The following is a 21,610-nucleotide window of genomic DNA, read 5'->3' as shown; positions in this document are numbered from 1 at the left end:
CGGTCCTCGGTTTGCATGCATGTGTGCACGCATTTCGAGTGTCTCATTTTCATCTCATGGATACTGATGTGAGTGTGGCTAAGGTCCACTCATGTTGGTGTAAGTCCATTGTGCATTGTGTATGCCATTTTGTTTCATAGCATTGCGTATGCTAGGTTGTATGTTAGCGCATTGTGTATGCCATGTTACCTCGTGCATCGTGTATGCCATTTCATAGCATTGTGCATGCTAGGTCGTATATTAGTTGCATTTATGCATGTCATGCATATTGCATTGTGCTTGGGATAGGAGTTAGCCCGAGCACGGGAAACGAGGGACGTTTCGTACTTCGAGTGACGGAACGTGTCTCAATTCCAGTCATCGACACTCCGGATTGTCCATGATGGAGTTCAGGTCTTGTTGTGTCCATATGTGCATTCATTCCATATTGAGTCATGCAAATCGACCCCTCGGCCATCATGCATCGATATGCGTGATTGGTGGCACGAGGATCGAGGACTACACTCCCTGAAGAGTAGTCACGCATACATGTGTGAAAATACTTTGCCATGCCCCTTTATTGCTCTCTGTTGCAACAAATCAGAAATCGACAGCCTTCCGGAGCTTGACACGCATTCCAAGAACAATTGCAAACAGAGGCAAATCGGGGCATCGCGAGGGATTCTCCGCACAAGGCAAACTGAGCATGCATCATTCATCATCCGGAGCAGATTTGAGGCAGTCCCTGGCTTGCATGCCAATTTATTGCTTTCCTAATTTAATTTGTTAATTAATTAGGGTTTTGTACATATTTAGACTGTAATTATTCATTTGGGACTGTATTATTTATTCGGACCCTTTGCGCGAGGGCACAACTGTAATAAGTGTGTGTGTGTGTGATGTATGTCTTCCAACCCCACGTCTTTCTCCCTTTTATTTACCCACTTATGATGGTTAGATTAGGGCATGTTTCAATTAGCATACAGTATGATAGCATGTTTGCATTCAATTTCATCTGTCTTGCATGCACCGGGCTCGGCGCATCATACTAACTGCATTGTATTTTCAATTCCAAGTTGAATACATGTTAGCTGTAGCATTTCATATGCCATGTCTAGAATAGCCGAGCCTGCTATAGTTGCACTTTTGCATGTGTTGCATTAGGCATTTCTGTATAATTAGGATCATGCATGGATTTCTAATTAGCTTCTGTTTTGGCTTGGAGTACTCGGTAAGTTTTATGCTTTAGCATCATTGCATGCGTGTGAGTGACTACCATGATAGCATGCTTACCATGAGGCTAATTGCTTATGTGATATATCTGCCTGAATGCCTGTGGATGAAGGTTGAGTTATTTGGATTGGAACAATTCATCAAATGTGAGTTTTAAGCCCACTAGATAGGGGCAAATCATCTTGTTTTCTAAGCCCACCTGAGGGTGGCAAATCCACATTTTAGCCTACTTGCGAGTAGCAAACCGTTTTCAAAACAAACATGAGGTGTTTCGTTCCAATTCAGACGATCCAGTCTATACTTGTATGCTGTGCGCATCACATAGTAAATCTAGGCTAATAATTGGAATAAGAACACATAATGTTTTCAAAAATAGATATTATGGTTAGTAGAGGCCGATCTTTGATCGGGCGAGCGGGGGTACTCATGAAGTGACCTTCCCCAATCGTACCCAAGTTCCCGAGCCAAGGCAACTTTGGTGATGACAGACACGTGGCCTTAGGCAACGAGTCAGGGTTTCCTAAATTTTCCAAAAATAAAATATTTAGGTGGCGACTCTGTATTTGGCAAAGCAGTCCATGTTTGGCACTTCTTTCAAAAAATCTGTTTTCTCAAAACGATTTGCCAGATTTGGACTCTTTGGTTCAGATTAAGAATCGTGACAATTTGAGAGTCCGAGCTGTAGTGAGCTCAATATCGAACAGAACGGGACTCATCCTCCCGGGGCGTTCGGGGACGTCTACAAGTGTATCATTGATCTGGTCTGTCTTTGGGTTGGGTTTTGCTGCAGTGGGCTCCTGTTGTATGCTGATATGGGATTGGGGCAATTGGCTGGTTTGATCTAGTCTGTCTTTGGGCAGGAGAGTGTATCGTTGATCTGGTTTTGCTGCAGTGGGCTCCTGGTAAATCTAGGCAGTTTAGCTTAGGATAGCAGTTTACCTCTGCTTCTACTCCTGGTAATCAATCAAACTTAACTTAACTAAAAAGTAGTGAAAGTTTATTGAGTCACCTAAGTTGATTTTTATTTTTTGTTTTTTGATTTCTTCTTCTGATGAATCTAAGATGATACATTTAATCATATTAGTTCTATTATTTCATATTTGAAATGTTTGCTTCAAAGACCATGACAACTGGATCTCTGGGTTTAATTACAATACTTGTTTGTTCCCTGCAGAGTTCGAAGATAATCCTCATCTTTATGTATTGAAGCCAATAAAATATGTAGGCATTGAAGTTTGGCAAGTAAGACTCTTGACTCTTTATTATTAAAGTATTGTTATTTCTTCTAATTGGGTCTATGATCTTGCACTTTCTGATTCAAGCTAAGTCTGTGAACCTCTGTTGTTATGAAGTAAAAAGGTTGCAATGCTTCATTGTCAGTTTCAGGACTTTGGCCAATTTTATTGATTTTTTATTTTTTTTGAAAAAGTTGTTCTTGTCATCGGTCTGAAACCCATTTTTCTTTTCTTTTTTTCCAAAAAGGAAGAAGAAAATGCTGACCCTATTTGTTTTGAACTTTTCTAATCTCGATTGTGTTAATCTTTACCCATTATGTTGTTGTGAAATGTATCAAAGCAACATTTTTGCATAATTTAGCAAAGCAACATTTTTCCATTTTTGCATGATTGGAAGGAAGTTAAAAAAGAACAGTGCAGCCCTTGATATTGTTAATTTTGGTGAAGAAGATGAGGGGAAAGCAGAAAAGCTCAAAGCCCTTCTTGCTGCTGTAAACAATAATGACAGCAGTCACATTGTTCATGTTCCTGCTGGTCCAAATGCTATCTCTGATGTTCTGATAAGGTTTCTTGTCACTCTTTCATCTATGTTTGCTTGCATTGATATCAAACTTAATTCACATGAGTTGCTTCTTTTCTTTTCTTTTTTTTTTTTTTTTTTTTGGCAGTACTCCTATCTTTACCCAGCTTCTCATCAATGGACAATTCGTAGATTCAGCATCAGGTGTGTTATCATCCTTTGATTCAAAAAACTAAGTAGATATTTTGGTTATGATACCTTTTACAATATATTGTAGGCCTTCAAGTTTGTATCTTGATGTTCCTTCGATTCAAGAATGTGTTGTGAAACTAAATTTTTTATTACTTATCTTGATGTTCCTTCAATTCAATTCAAGAATGTGGAGAGGAGGGTTGGTAGGGGCCATTCCCCTCAAAGATCATGAGAGTTTCTCTGTATAATTGTTGATAAACTACTGCAGTTGTTGGTACATAACAGTGGCCCCTAACTGATTATTAGTTGGCTTTAGGCACTTACTTATACCATGATTCTCAAGCCACTGTTCATATGCTTCAAAATTGTGTGTTACAATTGATTTTAAGTAATTATTTTATTGATTAACTCTTGTAGAAAAAGAAAGGAAAAAAAGAGTGTAAAGAATAATTTACTATAATCTCAAATGAAAAAAATGGACAAAAGAATGCATTCATGTTTACACATGTGCACAAGGTTGCTTTCTATAGAAGTGAAGCAATACCAACCCTTTATGATGAAGCATTGCAAGCCAAAGCGATGAAATGCCAAGAAAATGATTGGATGGCAATATCAATCTCAACTAGAAAAATATGACAATCATGGAAATAACATTATCAATACTGCATTGCATTTCTCCAGTTTCAAAATTAACATATTTATATTTTGCACATACTTTTCAATTAGTTTGAAAATTTCAATTTATAATACAAGGTGTTAACAGAATACAGTATACAATGCAACACATGTTTTGAGATATAAAGTCTGCTCAAACACGATACGTGATTGGATGACAACCGATATTTACAGACCAGTCATGTGACTGTGAGATGCATGTGGACTTTTTTTAAGCTGTTGTTTCTAACTTTACTGGCTATGTTAGTAACTCCTTATGGTCAAACAAGATTGTTAGTTCCAATTTTGTGTAGCAGGAAGCCAGTTTGCTCGCACTAAAAGATTTGAGAGAGGATTGCAAGACAGAGTTGGAGATGGTTAATGGGATGCCTTTGGAGAAACAATAATTGCTTCTGATGCTTGTAAGATTGGAAGAGGTGGGATTGTGGTGGTTTGTTGATCTCATGCTCAGTGGTGAGGGTATGTTGGACAGTATGAACAAGAGCAAAGAACATGGGTTCTTGGGTTTCAGGAACTCGAAATCTTCATTCGTTTATTTACTAATTTTAGGATTGATTATCAGGTTGATATTTTGTATTACATATGTCGAATGGAGGGAATATATTTTGTATTACTAAATTATTGAGGTTGGAATATACTTGGGTCGTATGGAATTTGTATTACATATGTCGAATGGAATGGAATTGGATGTTGAATGGAATTTTTGGCATGCACATTGTCGAATGGTTGATAATATATATTTAGTATTGACGGATTTTATTGTTTATACATTGTATAGGTTGTACTAATAATGGATATAGGTGGTTTAGAAATTTTAAAAAAAAAAAAAAATTCTAATATAGTATTTGGCTACTAACTATTTTGGTAGCCAAAAACTATTTTCAAATGTTTTGGCCACTAAAAATGTAGTAGCAAAATGAATAAAAGTTGGCATCCTTTGGCGACTAAATTCCATGGTCGGCAAATAGTTCAATTAGTGACTAAAACTTTAGTCTCTAAATAGTTCAAATTAGTTTTGTTATACCTTTCAGCGACTAATATTTTGGTCGCCAAAAATATCACTTTTACCGACTAAACCAACTTTAGTAGCCAAATGTTGACGTTTGGCGACCAATAATTTAGTAGCTAAAAATTACCTTTTCGGTGACTATTTTTTTAGTCGCCAAAAGGTAACATTTGCCGACTAAAAAAATTAGTAGCCAATGTTGCATTTCAGCGACCAAACATGCGTTTAGTCGCTAAAACATTCGTTGACAGGGTTTAGGCGACTAAGTTGGCGACCAAAAAAATTAGTCACTAATTGGTTTTGGCGACTAAAAAAGTGACCTTTGGTGACTAATTTTTTGGTCGGCGAAACTGTCTTTTCTTGTAGTGAAGGTTAGAGTTAGGATTTAGTGAAAATTTAGAGAAGAAGATGAAGATGAGGATATTTTTTACTTTGACTTGAAAATTTTCCATTGCCCACTTTCAATTTAGAAGAGTGGTTTTCTGCATATATTAAAAAAAAAAAAAAAAAAAAAAAAAAAAAAAAAAACTAACGGTATGACTTTAATCCAAAATTATAAAAGGGTTGTTTGAATATATTTAAATTATAGGGGTAAAGTGTTTTGTGATGATCTTGGGTTTTACATCTAGGAGTGTAATAGGAGGGCAATGATTTCTTGCAATGTGTATGGGTATAAGTTTCAACTCTCACAAGGTATTAATTGGGGACGGAGCTACATAGGTCCAGGGGGGACACATTTTTGAAAATTATACTGTTACCTCTAATTAGAAGAAGTTTTCCATTTAACTCTCTTTTAATTGTCAAATATGTCTCAAAATGTTAATATCTCATCTTTCTTTTCTCTTTATTTTTAATAAATTCCTTATAATTTACCATTATAAATATTTAATTTTATCAAAATATTCTCTTATAATTATTTATATTTCTCTCATTTCTCTCTTGTTTTTCTCCACATATATCTTCTTTATTTTATTTATTTTTTTGGTATGCATGTTATTGTATTTTAAATTGTGATTATCATCATATTTAGTAACTAAAATAGCATATAAAAAAAATTGGTTAATAAAATATATCTAAGATACATAATTTTGACATCACATTGATCTTTGGTCATTCTATCACCAAATAAAAATTAGATTTTGGTTAAGTTTTTTAATTGATATAGCTAAGGATTAATGGTGCCCTCATGAATCAAAAAATTGGCTCCGCCATTGATGCTAATCTAACAATTAATTATTGATTTTCGCCAATAAAAAAAAAAAGTGTTCCATGACAAAACCACAAGTGGGTATAATAAATTTTACCCTTTTATCTTTCAATCAGATGAATTACAGATTTATACTTTGATTTGATGTGATTCACTCGGTTATTTATTTTTATTTGACTCTCTCCCATGTTTTACCAAAGATGTATTTCGATAGAACTCTTAAATGAACTTATGTTGATAGTTCATCGGGTTATTTATGATTGTCGCATGAACAAGTTCAACTCGTTTTATAAGAAAAATTATAATTTGCTTTTAGGATAAATTTATCTGGTGCTTCAATTTAAATGTTATTGACTAAAACAATATGTCCCCCTAATACTTGTCCAATCATGAATGATGTAGAGCATTCAAATAATTTCTCGTTTTACAAAAAGTTCATTTTATTCAAAAATTTAAATATAATGGGTAAAGTGATTTAATTGTTGTACGGCCTAATCATGGAATAAAAATTCAATACAGCGGTAATACATACAACAGTGATACCATGTTATTAGTGATACGTGACATCACCCATCAATAAAATCCTTACATGGGAGGGATGAACCCTTTTTTTGGGATGAGAGTGATATCATGTCATTAGTATCACCGTTATATTTAATTTAATTTTTTTTCCAAACGATGATTGAATCATGGCCTAGATTATAAATTCTGAATAATTTTTTTGATTTATTGATAAATTATACAAATAGTTCCTGTAGTTCACACGATGTGTCAACTTAGCTTCTATTGTTTCAATTTTTTCGATTTTGCCCCTTAATTTAATGAATTGTGCCATTTTAGTCTAATAAATAAAGGTTGTTAAGTTTGGCGGACGAAAAGTCAAACTATGTGTCAATTTAGTCCCTATAGTTTACACAGTGTGTCAATTCCCGTTATTTATTGGACTAAATGACACAATCTGTTAAATTAAGGGGCAAAATCAAACAAATTAAAATAACAAGAACCAAATTAACATGTTGTGTAAACTAAGGGACCATTTAGTTTACACATTGTGTAAACTAAAGGTTTTTTTTTGCTGTTTCCAAAAAAAAAAAAGTGACAATTTATATAATTTACCCTTGATTTATTTAAGTACCGTTTTAGTTAACTAACTTGATGACAGCGTGTAATAAAATCGTGTGTATGTGAGAGTATTCATTTATTTATGATTTCAAAATCCAAACTGAGTTGGGATTAATTTTAGAAAACCTTTTCCTAGAAAAAGTACCATTTCCTATTTATGATTTCAATCTCACTATGTATTATTTATGATTTCAAATCCATACCCAATTGGGATTTATTTTAGGAAACCTTTTCCTAGAAAAAGTACTATTTCCTATTTCTAATTACAATCTCACTATATGCATATGCATATGTATATATATATATAACCATTCCATTTGTTTTTCAAAGCTTACTTGCCGTACCATTGCTCTATTCCTTCTTTGTTGTGAAAGAGAGAAAGAGATGGTGAGTGTTAATGAAGTGAAAGACCTAAAAGTTAGTGTGTTCAAGTGGAATGAAAAGCTCTACAACATAGAAGAATCGCAAGGGTTGTTCATGTTTCGCATCAACAACACATCCAAGAAAGCGATTCTGATCAAACAAGGCGGTTGTGTTAAAGAAATCTTTAATAAGTTTGAAGTGTCAATATTCGATCTCATGAAATTATCAACTCTGAACTCCACAGAACAGTTGGTTTCTCAAGCCATCCAAGGCATAAAATACTTTTCCGAAGAAACAATTTTGAATTTGATTAGAGATGTACCTGTATACTTGCACAGTTGTTTCAAGTTCGACATTAAAACATCTCATCAAAAACCCACAATCGTTATAGCGGTAGATGTTTATATTTCGAGGACCACGAGCTATATGCGAAAAAGGCTTCCACGGAAACGAGTTAAAAGACAGAAAGTCGTGGATGTAAATAGCGAAAACGTTTCGGGAACGTTTTCTGTTGATGAAGTTCAAGAGATTCGGGGTATGTTAAGGTTGCTTCTGAAGGAACCGATGCTTTTGTGGGTGAAACCAATATCGAACCAGAAGCGTCAAGGGCTTCACCAGGTTGAGGCTGCGATGAAGGTGAAGGAGTTGGAAGGTGATGGCAAAGAGGTAGACGCGTGTTCGATTTGTTTGGAGGGGATTTGTGGAGGGATGATGGTTGCGGTAACGCCTTGCTCGCATGTGTTCCACAGAGACTGCTTGTTCAAGTGGCTGCTAAAGGCTCGTCGATGTCCGTTTTGTAGATCATTTTGTGCTATCTTGGTTTAGAGTTTGTGTGATTCTTTGATCTTTATATGTCCTGTAGTCCTTTAAAGTGAACTGTCCTCTATAAAGAAACAATTTTTTATATTTTTTATTATTTAATAAAAGGCTTTGTTTAAATTTCTTTAATTTCAAGCAGTGTTATGCAAGTTTTCTTGGTGGTTCAAAGTATTTGGTTCTCGTTATGAAATAATTATAAAAACAGTGATTGATTAAGATTAAAAAAAAAAAAAAAAAAAAAAAAAAAAAAAAAAAAAAACCAAAAACAAAATTAAGGAAAGAAACTTATCGAAATTAAAGAGGATGAACAGAGTGCAGCACCAAAATTAAACTCTTGTCCTTAAGATCGATTAAGCCTCCATTCGGTCCAGAATGCAGATGGCTCTTGGTGATCATTCTCCAGGATACAACAGTTAGCTTCAACTCATTATTGAGTAGTTGAAGGAAATAGAAGAACAGAAGAAGAAAGCAAAAAATAGGGGAAGATTTCTGTCTAGTCTTCTTCATTTATTTGTACTTTTGTTATTCTTTTTTGATTTGGTACACGAACAAATGTTTTTCTTGCCTCCATCCAATATCTCAAATTAACTAACAGCATAGCCTTTCCAGATTTTTCATTTTTGATCAGCAACAGAACAAAAAATTTTAGTGATGAAAATCAAGGGCTGAGTGCAAAAACTATCAAAGCAAGCAAGACTATCCAAACTATGGTAACACCGAATTACCAGGTTTTTCATGGATTATCTTCTTGATCCAATAGTCTCAATGTCGGTATATTTCTCGCTACAGCAGCTCCTTGGAAGCCCCAAACTATTTTTTTACTTATTTTTTCAACATAATTACGACATTTGAAACAAAAAAAATGCAAGTAACAAGCAATGAATCAAACCTTATGAAGTATAAAAACAAAGAAAGCTAATTAACAAAAATAAAACTGCAAAAGGACTACAAGCATGTTACATAAATCTGTGAATAAAGCCAATCAAAAGTAAATTCGACTTTCATGTTCTGCCTCAGCAAATTTACCACTAAAGCTGTTACACTGAAGAATTGGTAATCACACTCACCTATCACCTATCTAAGAAGCACAAAATAGTAAAGTTGATAAATAGATATACATTAATGGTAGTGCTGATGCAATCATAGTGTCGCCAGTGTTGCTATGGATGCATATAGAAATCAAGAAAATATGTACCAGGTCAAGAGATATGTGTTGATGTTAATGTAGTCTTGCCAGAAATGCTTAGTGTTTTTTTTGCTTTATCAGAGAAAAAGAGAGATTTTATTGATGCGGAGAAATTACAATGAAGCAATAATAGATCAAAGGCCAAGGTGAAAAAAAATGCATCATTACACAACAAAGATATAACAGAAGACAAAACAATGGTGGAAAAAACAGAACAAAGCACAACAAAATTAGTAGCAACGAAGAGCAGCCCATTTGGAGGCATAAACAACATCTAATCAAGCAAAATCAGACCAGAATCGCTTGATAAAACAATCTATTCAGGTCCTAGCAAAGAAGGGTCAAACATATCCAAGACGGCTATGGAGAATCTAACAATCCTAAATCTGATGACGATGCTGCAAAAAATCTTGGGTTGAATACTCCGACCTCTTGTTTTTGCTTTTAACCCAAACTTTTTCCCAATTAAACACCGTATTGTAAGAGATGCAATTGTTCCTTGCCTTCTAAATAGACCAAAATACTGAGAAGGGAAGGGCCTCTCAACTAAATAGAGCTCTTCTAAAATCCAAGTTCCATTCAACTCTGCCATCAATTATGTGAAAAACGGCTGGTGTGTTGCATTTATCACCTACTACTTGCTTCCACTAGTGAATTTTTTTTATTTTTTTGGATTGGCAAAGGAAAAAGGAAATTTTCTTACTGAAGAAACAGAAAAAGCAGACAGATTAAAAGAAATGGATCACCAAGAATAAGCAGACAAATTACAAGAAATGCTTCCATAGTGACTTAGTCTTTCACTATTTCAAAAGAAAGTGAATCAGTCATTATTGGAAGATTGCTTAATACTATATTTTATTTATTTTTTATCATGGAAAATCAGTTGTTAATTGTTAGGTTAGCTCCTATGGAGTTAAACTCCCAACCTCTCCCCTACAAGCACCTAAGCATTTCCTCAATGCCACTAGGCCACATTGCTTAATACTAAGAGTGAGCCTCCCTCCAAAAGAGAGAAATCTCTTCTTGGGCTGGCAACCAAAGGCAACCCCAAGTATTTGATTTGTAGAGACCGCTGATTGCAACTTCATGCCTTGGTCATGTCATTGGCAAGTTCATTTGAGATACCTGCACCAAACTACTGGCAGTGCTTTTTGGTAATTGGTTCTAAGGCCTGTTTTAATGGTCAGGGCATCGTGCCAACTTGCATTGCAAAACACGATTGTGTCAAATTAAAGCTGAAAAATTGTAAGGCCATTTTGCCCAATTTGAACATCCCCAATCAGACCTAGGCTCTTGGCTCTCTTGAAGAGAATACTCAAAAACTGTCGTCAGAGGCTGTTGAAAAGAAAAGGTGAGTGGGGGTCACCTTGCTGCAACTCCATTTTCATGGCAAACTACTAAGTAGGAGATCCATTCACTAATGCTGTGTTTGGTTAGCGGATTTGAGGACGGATTTGGAAAGAGAATTAGAAAATATAGGTGAAATATAAATAAAACATACTTATATTTTACCTAGTTTTACATACTTTTTCTTTTCCCTTTCCAAATCCCTCCTTAAATTCCCCAACCAAACCCAATGTAAGGCTGAGAGAAAGAGATGCAGTAGAAACACAATCAGTAATCCATTTTAGTCCAAAACTCTTCGTCATTGGAAAAAGATAATTTCGGTTCACACTGTCAAATGGCTTTGCAAAGTCGAGCCTCAAAATTAAGCCATGTTCATTGGCAAATAAAGGCTGATTGAACTTTCTTCAGACTGTTGGAGGGTACTTTTGCAAGAACCTTGTAGACAGATCCAATGAGACTTGTCGGCCTGAAATCACCAAGAGCAATTGGATTGTAATAATATACAGCCGTTCGGCTACAGTAAAATTGGTTTATTTATTTATTATGATTGATGATTTGAAAAATTCACAATCCTGACACCCGATTCCCAATATGTATTGCTTGATATTTTCGATAACATTATACCACAACAATGAGTCATCATGAATATTATTTTGAGACATAATCAAACATTATAATGAAACATAATTAATTTTAATTTAATAATTTTCTAGCCCCACTATTACAATAGTTTGTAACTAGTTTCAATATAGACTATAATGTACAAATGATATGTATTATTGTAGCACGCTAGCTAAATGCATCAAACAAATTGGCAATTCAAAAAACAGAAAAAAAAAAAAAAGAAAAGAAAAAAAAAAGGATTAATTGAGACTACGGCCACCACCATTGGACAAGCACCATAGCTGGTCTACTTCATCGCCACAGATGGACCTAGAAGGGAGCAACTGGAGGCAATTGCCCCTTTCTACGAGATCTTTTATGTATTATTAACTATTAATTATTTTTAAATTATACAGATTCATTCACTCTAGGCTGTTAAAAGAAATTTAAAAATTAAGTGGTTGCACAACTCACCCCTCTATATCTATGAAACATGGGGTTGAAAGTACAAAATTTAACAATTTTGACAAAACATAAAATAATTTATTTATTTATTTTTCTTCTCACAACTAGTGTTAATAGATTGTCCTACAATTGTCATATTTTATAACTCAACATGAATATAGAAAAACATATTTATTTATGTTTTTCATGCTTTTTTTTTTTTCACTTTTTATGTAGGTAGAAATTAATGTTATAGTCCCTACTTAATTTTTAAAATTTTTGTTTGTATAGAATCTTTTTAATAGGTTATTCATATAAAAAAATCAAATCGATTTGACTATCCTATTCACATAATTCAATCACATTTGTTTTCAAAATATTGAACCGTCAGCCCAAAGCAGACAAAGCTGCCACTTCGGCCCCCCGAAAAATGAGTGGACTACTAGTCTACAAAAGGCCCAAATCTGAATTTGCAATGCCTAAATAAAAGACCCCCATAAAATTCAGTGAAAATTCAAAATTAATATATGACTGATGTGGTTAATTATTTAAAATTAATAGATAATTATTTTTATCAAAAAAAATCAAAATATTGATTAATATTGTGAGTTATTTGAAATTGATAGTTATTTCTCAAATGCATGAATTGTGCATATTATACAAATAATTATACCAGTTAGAGTTATTTATGGGGAAAAAAAAAATTTAGTTAAAACTGTGAAAATGGTGATGTTCAAAGTGATATTTTGTTACCGTATGTTCACTTTTTATTTAATACTTAAGTTTGGATTATATGATAATTTTTTTATTATAAACTTTGTTATATATTTAACTAAAATTTTAAGATATTAGTTATATACGGAAGTATTCTTTTTGTAAACATTGTAAAAGCAAAAAAAAAAAAAAAAAAAAAAAAAACGTAATCTTTTGATCACAATTTTTTAAAATTATTATTATTACTATTATTTTTTAGATGTAAGGAAGGCCCTATATTGACAGTTCGTTGTAGGTCCAAAAATGTGCTCTGTGATGGTTTATTCTCAAAATTGTATTTACCTTCTGTTTGTTTGTTTGTTTGTTTTTTTTTTTGTTTGTTTGTTTTTTTTTTTTTTTTTCAAACAAATAAGGACTAATCTTGTGGTTACTACTTTCCGAATAACTTGATTTTTTATTTTTATTTTTTATTTTTTATGATCTTCTCATAAGATTATATACAAAAAGGCTCTCGGTTATAAATCTAAATTTAAATTTTGTTTAGCCAAAAGTTGAGGCGTTAAAATACTTTGCCTGTAAGGGCAAACTTAGGCAAAATGATCAAACTATCCATGTATATGTATGTTGTATACCCAAACCAAACCCTAACACAAACTGTCTCTCTCTCTTTTTCGCTGCCAAATCCATAAACCCAAACTGGCATATGTCACCGCCCTTCCGCCTTCCTACTTCAGCATTGTCACCGGAAATACCAGTTGCACCATCGTCTCAACCGTAAATCCCCTGACCATCGATTGACAATGGCACTCGTGGCCTCAACTTGAGACCTCAAGCATCGAGTCCTAACACTACAAAAAATATGACTTTTTGCGACGGTAAAATACCGTCGCTAATACTCCTAATGCCGTCGCTAATACTTTTTGCGACGGCAAAATAACTTTTTGCGACGGCAAGAGGGGGTCGCAACTGCAGGGGTTGCAAAAGAGTTTTTGCGACGGTAAGTACCGTCACTAATGTTTTGCGACGGCATTTTTTACCTTTTTGCGACGACACCGTGCAGTCGCTAATAACGTTTGAAATTTCTTGACTTTTTTGCGACGGCCCTATTTTACCGTCGCTAAAAATGTTATTTGAGAAAGCAAAAAATACCGTCGCTAATAGTCTTTTTCTTTAAAAAAATACTGTTTTTGCGACAGTGTGGTACCGTCGCAAAAAGTATAAAAAATATAAAATTTTCTATTTTTTGCGACAATGTAATGCCGTCGCAAAAAATATTAAAAAATAATAAAATTTTTATTTTAAATAATAAAATTTCTATTTTTTGCGACAGTATAATATCGTCGCAAAAAGTAAAACCTATAACAAAATTAATAAAAATATTAAAAAATTCTATTTTTTCCGAGCTGATTATTTACATTCCATTCACAAAAACATCATAACAAAAAATAAAAATAAAAATTGATCAAACCATCAAATTCAATATTTTACAAAGAATAATTAAACTGCACATCCATTTGTGTTGATTAACTTTACAAATTTATAATTATTATTGTAAAAACATGCACATTTTTTCTAATTGCCGAGCTGGATTAAAAGAATAAAACTATTTACATAGAAAACCGTTCACAAACAAGACGTAAAAAGGTGAGCTCTATCCTCTTATACTTCGTATATAAACTATTTAGCTTCCATCCAGCATGTCTATCAAGTTGATTATGAGAAAAGATTACAGCATGTACTGAACTTATGTCAAAAGCTCACAACATTAAATTCCATAAATTTACAGCTATTCAAAGTAGGTCTGTCACACAATAGGGTTTCATAACACTTAAAACTTAGGACAAAATGCTTTCATTCTACACAAATCAATTCAACAAAAGCATCACTTAGGATCAGTCAAGCTCAAGCTGAAATCCCACAATTTCTTCGCCAAATCGGCATCTTTGGCCTGAGCGGTTGGTTTGGCTATGTTACTATCCGAAAAATACTCCCCCGTTACTCCCTTGACTTGCGGATGCAATGCCACATAGCATGTAGTTGCCGCCCCCTACAACCACAACCGTTGAAATTAATTACCATACCGTGTCATAGAAATACCCTATATAAAAAAAAGGTTGACCATGTTTCCTCGTCAAGTGAAGCCATCAAGATGTTTGTACGTGCTAATTTTCCATAAACAAAAACAAAGAGAAGTTAGGAAACACCTACATTTTCATTTTTGTGGGAATATAGTTTTTGAAAGTTCAGAAAACAATTAAAAAGTGTTTCCTACAAAATGGGTGTATTCAAAAAACTTTCCTGAAAACAATTTGGGCAACAACTTTTTTTGTGTCAGCTTTTGTTTTTCTGTTTTCCACAACAGAAAACTAGAAAAAAAAATTATGTTCAAAGAAATACTGTTGTGCGTCTTAAATATAAAAAAGACAGAGAACAAACCTGCGCAGCGTTTTTCAGCACATATTTACCAACCAGATTAACTAAGCCTGCAACAGACAAGAACCAAAGCAGTAATATCAGTCTAAAAACCATGATGAACCTTATGAGACAATTAAGTTTCAACTATCCATGGCTTATTTTGTTTTAAAAGACCTATCAAATTTGTAACCATACTTCATGAACAGAACTCTTCCGGTACAGTTACATATTTTGCAAAATATCCCAGGTAAAATATCAAATAAAATGGCACACAATCTACATACTTCAATTAAAAATAAAAATAAAAATTGTCTACCAAGATTTTTGTACTGATCCAAAACAAGCATCACTGCAGCTTCTTTTCTTTTTCTTTGTCTTTTTTTTTTTAAATGCAAGCGAACCACTACCAATCCAATAAATTGGAATATCCACAAATATACTTTAAGAACATAGCTATATGAATTTCAAGGCTCGGAGGTTTACCATCAAGAAAGCCGTGGTGACGCACAAGGTTGGTGGCAATGGCTCCAGGATGAAGTGAATTAGCAGTTATCTTCACCCCTTCTTCCTGGTTAATTATACAGAAGACAACCCAATATGCCATTTAAATGTTCAGCCCAGCATATTATTACAAAAATAATTAAATAATGAAGCAAAGGTACAAGTGACTATTCTCACAGAGTCAGGACCAACTGATTGTACCTATCATGAATTTTGAGTTGCAACAATACATGAACTCTCTATTGTTAAAATATATCCAATAAGTCTATGAACACAGAATTGGAACCAGAACCAAAAAAACAAGTGGAAGGATAAGATTTATGAAAAGTGGCTCCACCATCAAATCTTGTCCATTTATGTGCTTTTTGTGTCCAGTTTTGTGTTCAGTTTTTGTGTTACTGGCATTGTTGTAATTCTTTACTAAAGATGATGTAACTGACCAGAGTCTGTGTATCTCACTAGACTATCACAGGTTCGTCTCCCCTCTACCCCTGCTCCATTGTACCAAAAAAAAAACTCTGTACTCTCATAAAAAAACAATGTTGTGTGACGTAATCATCTCTGCTTCTAATAGTTACTAGGTTCACATAGAAGTAAAAACAGAATGGCACAGTCAACCTCAAATAATGCAAATAAGGATCTGATAATGATAACTATTTACAAAATTACATATGTATCATATAAATGAAATAATCCATAAATTTACTAAGTAAAACTGTGCAGTCTACATACCATTTTTTTGCACTCTCATACTTGCAGCATGGTTCCACAAGTAGCTTTGGTAACTATGCACATACCTGCAGTATAGAAAATTGACTACATTGTAAAATTTGAAAACCAAAATCTTATTGAAGTTCCCAAATCACACTAATTCCTCTCAGCAACTAATTACTTCTCCTTTCTCTGCCCCCGTAGTATTTACTTTCTTGGTTAGAGGGAGCATGAGCAACCAACTAAACATTTTTAATTCCAGGGAATTATCGTGCATGGTTCTTAATAAGGATAGATAGTCTTTTTCTTTCATACTTTTGTATACCAAAAAAATTTCAGAAAGGTCTTATAAAGACCAGGCTAAAGAATTTATTTCTCACATATAACCTACTCATAGTTTAATCTCATCAACAACATCACAGGGGCTACTTGCGGGTATGCAATACCAGCCATAATAGCACTTTTTTTTGATAAATAAATTTTTATTGAAGAAAGAGCATCAAGAAGATTCTAAAAAGTACAAAATTGAAGATCTTTAAAAAATGGGAACAAAGCGATAATAGCACTTTATTCTGGAAATGTTTCAAAATTCCAAGTTGGGACAACAAATTAGGTACCCAAGGGCCAAGGTTGAATCTGCTGGTCAGTTTTGACACACAGAATGTTTGCAAGTATTTCGTAATATCTGTACGGAAGCTGGTTTAGTTTTTTACTTTAAAAGTGCATACAGCTAAAAATAATTATTCATTCTTGAACTCTTTACAACATTAAAAACAAGAAGTTCAAAAAGTTTACATACTTACAAAATACATATACATGAACTGCTCAACTTGATAATAAATACCAATGGCATTCAAATTTCATAACTTTAAAAAATAAATATCATTTTCTCTAATCACACAAACTATGTTGAGATGTGAGAGAGAGAGAGAGAGGCTTATCCGTGAAGTCGATCGGTGAGGAGTCGATCTTGCGAGGTTGATCGGTGAGGAGTTGATCTTGCGAGGTCGATCTGTGCAGACGAAAATGAGAGAGTGAGAGAGAGACTGATGAGATGAAGTGAGAGAGAGACTGATGAGATGAGAGAGAGAGAGAGAGAGAGAGAGAGAAGCTTACCTATGAGATCGATCGGTGCAATGAGAGAGTGAGGTCGATCGGTGAGGAGTCGATCTTGCGAGTTTGATCGGTGTGGAGTCGATCTATGCAGATGAAAATGAGAGTGAGAAAGAGACTGATGAGATGAGATGAAATGAGAGGAATGAGAGAGCTGTGTGCATATTAGGGTTTTTTTTGGGGATTTTTGGTTGAGGGGGAAAAACCAGCGGGAATGGAAAAGGGGGAAGGGATTAGGGATTTTTGACATTGGGGTTTTTGGGTTTGGGGTAGGAGAACCCGAGTGGGAATGGAAAAAGGTGGGGGGGGGGTTTTGGGTTTGGGGTAGGAGAACCCGAGTGGGGAGGGGGGGGATTGGAAATGTTTTTTGGAATTTTTTTTATTTTTATTACAAATGAATATTTAAATAATAAAATAATTTTTTTTTTTTTTGGCAACGGAAGAATTGTTAAAAAAATTATTTTTTATTAAAATAATTTTTTTTTATACTTGATGAATTTTATTTTTTTTTACATTTAGTAAGGTTGAAAATTTATTTGTTTCATATTTATTTTAATGAATAAAAAATTATTTTTTTTTATTTGGTTGAAGTAGGGATAATATTTTTCATTAAAATAAAGTTAATTTTTTGTGCTCAATGATTTTTTTGTGACTCATTTTTTTTTTTTTATACTAAAAATCAAGAACTAATTTTTTGTGGTAGAGGATAGAAATGGCAGTAGTGGTGAAAGTGGTGGATAAGAGGTGATAGTGGTGGTGGTAGTGATGGTGAATGAGATAAGTGGTGAAGTTGTGGTAGTGGTAGAGGAGATAGAATAGCGGTGGTAGATGAGAGGTAATGGTAGTAGTAGTGGTGGTAGTGGAGTGGTAGCGATGATGGTAGTAATGATAGTTGTAGAGATGGAGTGACAACAGTGGTAGTAGTGGAATGGCATTTGCAGTAGTGGTGAATATGGTAGAGAAGATGGGTGGTGTGAGAGAGATAAGTGAGAGACAGATAGAGAAGAGGGATAAAGAGAGAGAGAAAAAAAAAAACAAACAGAGACAAAGTGATGAGCGAGAGAGAGACAAAGTGGTCGCTAAAAGTGCATTTTCTTATAGTGGATCGATAAATCGAAAGGGAGCTCAGTAAATAGAGAAGACGGGAGTGAGAGAGTGAGCAACGCAAACAGAGAAAAAGATAGAGAGCAAGAGACAGAAAAAAAGATAGAGAGAGAAGAGAGATGAACGAGAGAGATAGAGAGAAGAGAGATGAACGAGAGAGATAGAGAGAAGAGAGATGAACGAAAGAGACAGAGAGAGAAAAGAAATGAGAGAAGAGATAGATAAATAGAGAATATGAGAAGGAGAGAGTGAGCAAGGCGAACATAATGAGGGAGAAATAGACAAATAGACAAGCATACAGAGAGAGAGATGAGTGATGAGTGAGAGAGAGTGAGAGTGAGAGAGAGACAAAGAGAAAGAGATAGACAGAAAAAGAGACAGAGAGAAAAAGAGAGAGAGAGAGAGAGAGAGAGAGAGATAGAAGGAGAGATAGAAAATGAGAGAGAAACAAGAGATGAGCGAAAGATAGACAAAAAGAGAGAGAAATAAGGCGAAAAGAGATGAGCGAGAGAGAGACACAGAAAAAGAGAGAGACATAGAGAGAAGAGAGACAGATAGACAAACAGACAGAGAGAGAATAGTGATGAGTGAGAGAGAGAAAGAGAAGAGAGAAAGGAAGATGAAAAAATGGATGAAAAGATATAGACAAAGAGAGAAAGAGCGAAAAGAGATAAATGAGAAAGAGACAGAGAGAGATGAGCGAAGAGATAAAGAGAAGAGAGATGAGTGAGAGAGGCAGAGAGAGAAGACAGATGAGAGAGATAGAGAGAAGAGATATGAACGAGAGACAACGAGAGAAAGAGAGAGACAGAGACAGACAGACAGACAGAGAAGAGTGATGAGTTAGAGAGAGAGAGACAAAGAGAGAAAAAGATAGAGAGTGAAAGACAGAAAAAGAGACAGAGAGAGAAAAAAGATGAACGAGAGAGGTAGAGAGATAGAGAGATGAACGAAAGAGATAGAGACAGAAAAGAAATGAGAGAAAAGATAGATAAATCGAGGAGAAGCTCAATAAATAGAGAATATGAGACGGAGAGAGTGGGCAAGACGAATATAATGAGGGAGAAATACACAAATAGACAAGCATACAGAGAGAGAGATGAGTGATGAGTGAGAGAGAGTGAGAGTGAGAGTGAGAGAGAGACAGAGAGAGAGAGATAAACAGAAAAAGAGACAGAGAGAGAGAGAGAGAGAATGAGAGATAGAAAAAGAGAGAGAAACAAGAGATGAGCGAAAGATAGACAAAAAGAAAGAAATAGAGCGAAAAGGGATGAGCGAGAGAGGGACACAGAAAAAGAGAGATGGGCGAGAGAGATAGAGAGAGATATAAATAAGAGAGAGAGAAAAAAAAATGAGAGAGATAGAGAGAAGAAAGATGAGCGAGAGAGATAAAGAGAGAAGACATAAGAGATAGAGAGAAGAAAGATATGCGAGAGACACAGAGAGAAAATGAGAGAGATACACAGACAGACAGAGAAAGAAGAGTGATGAGTGAAAGAGATAAAGAGAACAGAGAGAGATAAATACAGAGAGACAGGAAGATGAAAAAATGAATGAAAAGAGATGTTATATTAAAAGAGTAAGACGACATCGTTTTTTTTATTTTTTTTGTGATAGAAAAATACCATTGAATTTATTCAAACTATTTTGTGACTGTATATATATGAAGCTGTCTCAAAACCACAATCACTATGTTAGGTTAGAGTTTTTCAAAAACTCTTTTGAGAAAATTATACTTTCTTGTTTTCCGTGTTATATTATTTTTACTGAATTTTTTTAATATTTAATTTTTTTAATTTTTAGACACACCTAACATAAATACACCTAAAAAGTAAAAAAGTCTTTTAAAAATTCACTAAATACCAAAAATACAAAAGAAATACAATAATTCAATACATTTTTTTTATATTTGTATGTATTTATTAATTTTTAAAAATATTTTTTCATAATTTTTTTTTAGATACATTTAAGTAAAGTGCATCTAAAAAAAATATTTAAAAATTTAAAAATATTCACTTAAAAAAAAAAATCACAAAAGTGATTTTTTGCGACGGTAAAAAATACCGTCTCAAAAAATTAGAGTATTTGCGACGGTAAAAAATACCGTCTCAAAAAACAGAGTATTTGCGACGGTAGAAAAATACCGTCTCAAAAAACAGAGTACTTGCGACGGCAGAAAATACCGTCGCAAATACTCTCTTTTTTTGCGACGGTATTTTTCTACCGTCGCAAATACTCTGTTTTTTGAGACGGCATTTTTTACCGTCGCAAATACTCTGTTTTTTGAGACGGTATTTTTTACCGTCGCAAAAAGTCACTTTTTGCGACGGCAAATGTACCGTCGCAAATAGTTCCGTCTTTTAAGCCCCATTTTCTTGTAGTGTAACATGCCTCAACAAGCTCTCTGACCGCGACACCCACTTCTCTACCGTCGCCGAGCTCAAATCCAGCGCCAGAACCATCACTCAAGACTCCATCCCCCTTTCCTCTCATCCATCTCTGCCACTGATGCCACCGACGCCTCTGACAAGTCCTTCATTAGATACTTTATTGCGCCAACCTCCAAATCTTTTTCTTTTCTATAGTGGTCAAGAAACCCAAGCAATATGCCCCATCGCTGGATCTCTCTTGTGTCTCTAAATCTCCAAATTACCATATGTCTTGCCCTAATTTTTAATACTCGAATCCGTTACCAAATCCTTTATATTATTACCATTTTCAAGAATACAATCCAACTAAGAATATGAACAACAAATAAATAATAACATTCTTTCACGACAATAATGAAGGTATATAATTAAAACCTAGTACATACCCCTAGTCTTACACTGAATAACAATAAATAAAAAGGGGTTTACCCTTATACAGTACATGGCACTTGGCCAACAGATAAAAAGGCCCCATGGCCACAAAACAAAAGACTTCAAGTCCTGAACGATCTTCTAGCCGTGTACTTCAAAAATTTGTCAACACATGGGATGAACACTAAGCCCAGTAGAGGTCCTAAAGATCCTAATCAATCACAACATGTAGCTGGAAATGATTATGCATGCACCACAACATATTAGATAAGCAATGTGACAGTTGATATCCAAAAATATACTCATATAAATATGTTTTC

The 21,610-nt window shown here is 34.3% G+C and overlaps 2 protein-coding genes across 2 annotated transcripts; one reads left to right on the top strand and one right to left on the bottom strand.

Moving 5' to 3' along the window:
- The first annotated feature begins 2,290 nt into the window (after positions 1-2,290).
- Positions 2,291-4,448, top strand: LOC114311581 (26S proteasome non-ATPase regulatory subunit 4 homolog). The gene is made up of 3 exons (XM_028257710.2): positions 2,291-3,012; positions 3,116-3,171; positions 4,131-4,448. Exons 1-3 carry the CDS (start codon positions 2,834-2,836, stop codon positions 4,193-4,195), a joined length of 300 nt encoding a protein of 99 aa, XP_028113511.2. The 5' UTR covers positions 2,291-2,833; the 3' UTR covers positions 4,196-4,448.
- A 9,786-nt stretch (positions 4,449-14,234) lies between these two features.
- LOC145824602 (short-chain dehydrogenase TIC 32, chloroplastic-like) lies at positions 14,235-16,115 on the bottom strand. Its single transcript, XM_082924696.1, has 3 exons — positions 15,544-16,115; positions 15,082-15,128; positions 14,235-14,692 (listed from the first exon to the last, which is right to left on the bottom strand). Exons 1-3 carry the CDS (start codon positions 15,662-15,664, stop codon positions 14,528-14,530), a joined length of 333 nt encoding a protein of 110 aa, XP_082780822.1. The 5' UTR covers positions 15,665-16,115; the 3' UTR covers positions 14,235-14,527.
- Between the last annotated feature and the right edge of the window lie 5,495 nt (positions 16,116-21,610).

The sequence above is a fragment of the Camellia sinensis genome, chromosome 4 (assembly GCF_055761805.1).
Source record: "Camellia sinensis isolate YWXY chromosome 4, ASM5576180v1, whole genome shotgun sequence".
Taxonomy (NCBI): Eukaryota; Viridiplantae; Streptophyta; class Magnoliopsida; order Ericales; family Theaceae; genus Camellia; species Camellia sinensis.
Note: the sequence above shows the minus strand (reverse complement) of the source record. Positions and strands in the feature narration are given on the sequence as shown.

Excerpts from the sequence above, each read along its gene's own strand:
- LOC114311581 (XM_028257710.2), top strand. The coding sequence starts at position 2,834 with ATGATTGGAAGGAAGTTAAAAAAGAACAGTGCAGCCCTTGATATTGTT. Across the intron at positions 3,013-3,115 it reads ATCTCTGATGTTCTGATAAG|TACTCCTATCTTTACCCAGC; the intron begins GTTTCTTGTCAC and ends TTTTTTTGGCAG. Across the intron at positions 3,172-4,130 it reads ATTCGTAGATTCAGCATCAG|GAAGCCAGTTTGCTCGCACT; the intron begins GTGTGTTATCAT and ends TTTGTGTAGCAG.
- LOC145824602 (XM_082924696.1), bottom strand. The coding sequence starts at position 15,664 with ATGGCATATTGGGTTGTCTTCTGTATAATTAACCAGGAAGAAGGGGTG. Across the intron at positions 15,129-15,543 it reads TCACCACGGCTTTCTTGATG|GCTTAGTTAATCTGGTTGGT; the intron begins GTAAACCTCCGA and ends TGTCTGTTGCAG. Across the intron at positions 14,693-15,081 it reads TGCTGAAAAACGCTGCGCAG|GGGGCGGCAACTACATGCTA; the intron begins GTTTGTTCTCTG and ends TTGTGGTTGTAG.